Source organism: Sinocyclocheilus rhinocerous, unplaced genomic scaffold (assembly GCF_001515625.1).
Source record: "Sinocyclocheilus rhinocerous isolate Xijiao unplaced genomic scaffold, SAMN03320098_v1.1 scaffold1431, whole genome shotgun sequence".
Taxonomy (NCBI): Eukaryota; Metazoa; Chordata; class Actinopteri; order Cypriniformes; family Cyprinidae; genus Sinocyclocheilus; species Sinocyclocheilus rhinocerous.
Window position 1 is genome coordinate 51,435 of NW_015637532.1, and position 7,277 is coordinate 58,711.

Sequence of the window (7,277 nt, forward strand, 5' to 3'; positions counted from 1 at the left end):
TTATCAAGTAAATCCATAATTTATTAATTTGGTAACAATATGGTTCATTAGTTAACATGAACTAATAATGAACTGCACTTATACAGCATTTATTAATCTTTGTTAATGTTAATCTCAACATTTACTAATACAGTATTAATCTTGTTAACATTAGTTAATGCTCTGTGAACTAACATGAACAAACAATAAACAACTGTATTTTCATTAACTAACGTTAACGAAGATTAGTAAATACAGTAACAAATGTATTGCTCATGGTTAGTTCATGTTAGTTAATACATTAATTAATGTTTAATGAACCTTATTGTAAAGTGTTACCATTAATTTTAATAACATCTTAAGACTTGACACTCTTGCTGAGAATATTCAACTTTTATTTAAATGTTAATAATTAATACATGTAACAGTAAAGCATATACTGAAATTAAAATAAAAAACGACCATAAATAACTTATAAGTTGTAAATGACCAATACACATGAATAGAAATAACTTAAAACTTAAGTTGTAAATAAACTATATTCGTTGACAATGACATTGCGATTGCAATGTGACAAGTCAAAAGCAGTAACTAATTGGATTCTTACTTGGAAATGTACATAATGAAACGTTTTCCAAAAATTAACAAATTTGCAATGTATTGTTTAATACTATATATTTTTACCAGGTACAAGTAATTAACGGGTTCAGTTTTGTTTTATATAATTAAGGATTTTTTTTATTTTTTTTTTATAATTATGTATTACTACCATGTATTGTTTCAGCCGCATTTCCTGTTTACCGCGTCGTCGACGTAATTATCGTGGCACTCTAGGCTACGTAGGATGGACGAAAACATACAGTGAATGGGGGGAGATAATTTTGCTGGAAATGCATAAATAAGCCGTAATTTTGTTTTATTTGTAACTCTTTGGTATATACATTTATAATTTCGATTACATTACTACTACTACTGTTACTACTAATAAAACAGATCTCTGGGGGCCCCAAAAGTGCGTGGGCCCTTAGAATCGTCCTAACTTTCCTCCCCATTAGCAGCTCCCCTGTTTGTGGGCGTTCCCATCAATGCTGAACAAGTAGTGTAAACTAGACGTATTTACTGTACATGTGTTTTGTGTTGATTTTTCGACTTCAATGCAGTCAGTTTCTGTTGTTAGGAAAAATGATCTTACAATAACCAGTACAATACAGACTATAATTTACACTATAATGAGTGATAGTATGAATGACAAGATATCTTGATACTATGTTATATTAAAAATAAATATAGATCTATTATTTAAGAACACAGTAAATTATCTTCGAGAAGTGTATGGAGCCTGCGGAGGTGGAAATCATGAAGCAAAAAAATAAATAAATAAATAATGAAAGTTCAAAAAATTGTCATCGCGTCTTTCTGGTATTTAATTCTAAAGAAGAAGTCGTCAAATTGTTAATGAATCTGAATTAGACTTTTTGGTGAAAAAAAAATCTAAATATTCAGGAGTGATTGAGATGGATGGATTTCATCAGTGTACCGCAAGTGCTCAGAATTCATCATTAATCTATCTATCTATCTATCTATCTATCTATCTATCTATCATGCTTGCATGCTAGTACATTTTGTTCTTTACTTCGGTTATGCTTTACCTGAAAGGCCTGAAAAATAAAACTGAAATTAAAAGCTTGTCATAATTACAAGTTTAATACATGGTCTTGTATTAAAAGCTAAGAGGGCAATGACACCCTAACAACGTAGAATACCTTCCACTAGAGGAATGACTTGATTTGTGAGAAACAAATATGTCAATGAGTCAGTTTACTTCTGCAGTAAGATTAATTTATTGTATTCTGTACAGCTAATAGCTCAGAAATGTTGCTTTGATTTAAACAAGAACAAAAGCTGTTGAAAAGTTGTTAAAAGAAATGCATTAATCATTAACATATCAAGTGCAGACAGCAGACTTAACCTCATCTACAATGTTCAGTGAGCGAAGCACACTAGCTAATGTGATGAGATTCTCAGAGAACAATGCGATGTGAAACAATGTGAACAATGTTAAAAGTATTTTTCATTCATGGTGATGTGATCCAGAAAATGGTTAGATTATTGTCCTCTGTCTTTACCAAATGTCCCATCTGATGGGTGATTCCACTGTAAACACAGAAAATGGGAAAATATTTTCTTTCCATTTTTTAAAACACAAACCCTAGTCACTCAGAACACAAATGTACACTGTACATTATGGAGGAATATTCAGCAGACAAAAATAAATTTAAATTAAAAATGGCTTCACATGAAATTACAGCGCAAGTACAATACAGTGCAAGCTCTACACAAAGTAGGAACAGATTGTTTAGGATGGGTGTCCATGTTTAAATTCTAATCCATGAATCCGCCATATCTCTTCTGCATGCTGGGCAGGGCAGTCTCGCCTCCATCCTCCCAAGTGCGTTTCAGAAACCCATTGCTTTTCTGGTTGTCCAACCAGTCAGGCCTGCCCACTCTGCGCATAAACCCCCCGTATCTCTTGTGCAGGTCTCTCCCTGCCTCCCCTAGACCACTGTTCCCCTGTACACTCCTCATGAATCCCCCATAGCGCTTGACCATGTCCCCATCATGCTGCTCATCTGACTCTGAGGTGAGACCGACCCTGAGGATCTCTCTCAGCATCTCCACCTGTTGGTCTTCGGCTCCACCTTCTGCCTTGTCCTTCTTCATAAAGCCTCCATATTTCTTACTCATGGCCTCTGTGCCATCACTCTCAGCTGGGGCTCCTGTGCCGATCTCTGCTGCTTTCTTAATCATGAAGCCCCCATAACGCTTCATGAATCCACCATATTTTTTGGCGAGAAGATGGTCTGCACTCTCTTCCTCTTGTTTGAGGTTGTCCATTTCAAGGCGATCCCTTTCACTGAGGATGTTTTTGCAGATTTCTAGTTGTCTGAAGTCCACTGTCCCTTCACACTGTAATGAGCAGGTCTATGGGAGACATGAATGACCAATCAATGCAAAGAAACAATTGGTCCACCAGAGGGCACACGTTCATTCTGCTGGCGTTCAATCCAGCTGCATATTACAGTTTTTCTCAGTCACTTTGGTGCATTTCTCAGATCAGAAATGAAATTCCCAAAACTACTTGTTCTACCTCCACATCTTCTAATCAATTGTGCACATCATAAAAGCAGTTTTTCATTCTTTTGAACAAGTTGCGATTACTTTGGTACATTCATGCAATTGATTATGTACATTTGTCTGCGGTTTCCTACATTATCAGTTGCTCAAAATGTATTACATAGTTCTCTGTGCAACAGTCTTACCCCCCGAAACATCTAGGCATTAGTTCATCGTATAAGTCATTAAATGCAAAATGGTTGATCTAGTTGTCATAAACTGTGAAGCATATTTTCTACATATTTCTATTAGACTTGTTGTAAATTTTCCATGAATTGTGCAGGTGAATCTTGACTTTTACTAATAAAGAGAATAAGGATCAACTAATAATAAACCAGTTCTCTGAAATTGCTCAAAGGTGCATCTCATGAACTTTTCCTTGGAAAGCATACATAGAGAGAGAGAACAACACAAGAGCTACAAATTCTGACAATGGATATTTCCTCCCCGTTGGCCTGGTAAATCAACAGTAGCTCTCTGGCCGATGCCATTTCAACCACGCCTTCTGCTTTTGGCCAGGTTGAAGCCAGCCTCATCCACATATATGAAGTTGTGAGATGGTTCACTTGACTCCAATTCCATGTTGCATTGCCAGGGAAGATATTCGTTATGATATAGATGAGAATCTGTGGGCCGACAGACTGGCACGTCAAGAGGTGTAGACAGACTGCACTGCAATTCCTCATACAGTGCTGCAGGCAAAAGCAAAGTTCTTCCTAAGGGGTGTTTCTTGTGTTTGCCTTTGTAATTTTTTTTTTCGCCTTTGTGCCCATATTTATTTTCTATATCACAATGACGTAATGTTTTTTTTTTTTGTCAGACCACTAGTAAAGTGTAACTGTGAATTCCTGTCCAGTCTCTTTCAATCAATATCCCACATACAGTAATGTGTAAATTTGTACTTTTGAAATGGATATATGGCATACATAAGAAGTGCAGCCTTCTGCATTTCAATACAGTAACTGTTATCCAAACTGTTGCCATAGTTTACATCAGGTAATACTAACAGAGTGCACTGTAATGTTGACAACGTGACTAAGCATTTTGACTATCTTATTTGTGAACAATGACACAAGGACTTTTCATTCTGATGGCACTGATATGTTCATTGACATAAATACTTACTTTTGAGAGATGAACAAAAGATTTTGAGTAAGTTACAGGCTTTTGCAGGTAATCCATTGTGTGGTGCTGTTTGTACGAATTGTTTTGAGAAATGCACATACTTCTTTGCAAATATTAAGGATGATTCGAGAAATGCACCAAAGCGACTGAGAAAAACTGTAAAGAGTGCTAATTACAACTGACAATTTGAACAAATCAAGTTAGGTCAAGTCACCTTTATTTGTATAGTGCTTTATACAATACTGGTTGTGTCAAAGCAGCTTTACAATGTTAACAGTGGAAAATGTCAGTTTGTCACTTGGCAACACAAGATTTGAAGAACTTGTGTTGTACTACAGCACAAACAACTTTTAGTGAAAATTACATCACTTGTGCCTGTATACTGCATTCACATAAAAATACAAAATTTTAAACCAAACTATAGTTTATACTAGTTTATCATGTTCATCTTTTGTTCATGTTTAAAGTTCCATTTGACCAAAAGTAGTTTACTTAATGCTACAGGACATTTTGTATTGATGTATTATTTGTAAATCATCACTATCATTAAATAATTTTTACTAATACCTTATTGCTAATAACTTAATGCTAAAGACCACTTAAGTGTACTTAAAGATAATACACTTCCATGACTGTTTCTTAACACACTTAAGTAGACTTAATAAAAATAATAACAGACAAAGGTTTTACTTTAAAATATATTTTTAAATCATGTTTTAATAATCTGTTTGTTGTTAAAGAAGTACACTTATTTTGATGTGTTTACTAATATATTAAAACACATGTAAAGTACTTAATTTTTAACTGTAGCGTGTTATTCAATATTACATTAAAATTAATATATTTTAAATGTACTAAACTTCATCATGACAAATGTGTAATTACAAATATATTTAAATACATGACATCCAAGTTTAAATAGAAATTAAATTATATTTTAGTTTACCTGAAATGCTTGTACACATTTTGCAGTACACTTTAACCATATTACAAAAACAGTAGAGGTAATTATGAAATTAAAAATTATTTAAACTTATGTGGGTTAAATAACACTGTAAAGTTCAGCTGACTGAATTTAATATAAATTTAAACTATAATACATTTTCAATTAATTGCAATATTTTTTATTGCAAATAAAAATCACTAAGACTGATATATGGAGGGGAACGGGGCTAGTTGTCACACAATTCTTCTCAGGATAGCTTCAGGTTTGAAAGTCAATTTTTGTTAAGGCTTGACTACAAAAAACTATTAAACATTTCTGCCATTTTCTCCAGGAAAAATAAAATACAGAACACAGCTCACGAATATCCAACCATTTTGTCTCACTAAGGGGTAAGTTGTCACAATAGAACCTGCCATTTTGTAAAATAATTACGAAACAGCAAACAAATGTAAAATGCAACATTCAAAAATATAAACAAATATTATAATTAATAAATTGTATGAATTTTTTACTTAAATCTTGCCCCGAACTGACTTCTATGAAACAGTCTACACAGTGTAAACTTTTAGTTAGTATATCTAGCGTTATTAGTTGACTTTTGCCTGAATGGAGATTAAATGAAACTCACCAGTGTGTCGATCTCTGTCTGTTGACGGAACAGCCGGTAAACGCAGAGCGCGCAGTCTCTGCCGCATTCAGCGCGAACCATCAGCACGAGACAGGCGCTCAAAACCAGAGTCCACCAGTTCACAGTTAACGCCATGGCGGGCTGCAAACAATTAAGCATTTAACCTTTACTTACATAAGGAAAATATAAATCAATCTCTGGCAGAGTTTTGCAAATTGAAAATGTATGGTAAACTATATCTAAAGCCCTATTCGCACGGGATTAGTATTATCACAGGACCTCGGTGTTCGGCGAAATATGGTAGGTTATTTGCGGGGGGGATTTTTACTTTACAAATTACAGACATGGCCGATTCGCACGGGATTAATATCACAGACAACCTCCGCAATTATTACAAATGACTGGAGGTCACCAGGTAATACGAATCCCGTGCGAATAGGGCTATACTCATATATTACAAAAATAGTGTAGCCTATAATACGCACGCTCACAAATTGTTTAGTACAGAAAGCGCATTTGCTTATGAAAGAACCCATCAATAGACCAAACACCCTATCCAGTGTATAAAATTATTAGTTAATCATTTTATTATGCTACTTTAAATTCTGCTCAAAGTTTTTCTCCATTAGTTTACCTGTTTACAGTAGTTTTCTTTGGTAGTGTCCACTGTAGTGCTGAATATGTTGGACAGCTTCTCACAGGGAGCAAAAAGAGAAAAAGATCACTAGTCAGTCGTGTTGCGGCGTCTTTGGTAAAGTATCTTGTATCTCACAGCACGAGGATAAACTCCACACCTGCTCTGTTCAGAAACGACCGTCACTCACAACTTTAAGCAGCATCCCCCCATGACACCACGCCGTTTGCAATCTGACGTCAGCAGGAAGCTTCACGCATGGAGAGAATCAATTAATGTGATAATTTTCGATTCTCGAATAATACAGTAGCCCTCGCAAGTTTCAAGTGATCAAAAAAGTGCATTTGACCATTATAACTAAAGTTACTGTGAATATTTATGTTTGGGGATAATTAATCTGGCTGAATATACTCTTAAAAATAAATGTTCCAAAAGGGTGTAGCAAAAATAACCATTGTTGGTTCCCAAAGAACCTTTCAGTGAACAGTTCTTAGGAGTGCCATAGGAGAACCATAGGCGTGTATTCAATCCAACTGCTTAATCTGTGTTTTTTCCTGAGTATTTGCAGTGTATTAATACCAGTGTCATCATGACTGCTCTATCTGATGTCATTGTTTTGCATCCTTCGTATTATGTCTGCAGTGTTTTTAAACAGCTGCTGCAGCATTTTGATATATGTATCATAACATTTACTCATTTGACACATTTTATGGATATTTGCTCATTTGATCAAATATCAGTTTCCAGGAAAAGTCAGACTCTTCCTCATTGAGCCCATAGACAACTGATGT

At 34.9% G+C, this 7,277-nt stretch overlaps 1 protein-coding gene across 1 annotated transcript; it reads right to left on the bottom strand.

The window, feature by feature from the left end:
* Positions 1 to 1,818: 1,818 nt before the first annotated feature.
* Positions 1,819 to 6,665, bottom strand: penka (proenkephalin a). The gene is made up of 3 exons (XM_016563929.1): positions 6,487 to 6,665; positions 5,853 to 5,993; positions 1,819 to 2,961 (listed from the first exon to the last, which is right to left on the bottom strand). Exons 2-3 carry the CDS (start codon positions 5,985 to 5,987, stop codon positions 2,362 to 2,364), a joined length of 735 nt encoding a protein of 244 aa, XP_016419415.1. The 5' UTR covers positions 5,988 to 5,993; positions 6,487 to 6,665; the 3' UTR covers positions 1,819 to 2,361.
* Positions 6,666 to 7,277: the final 612 nt, after the last annotated feature.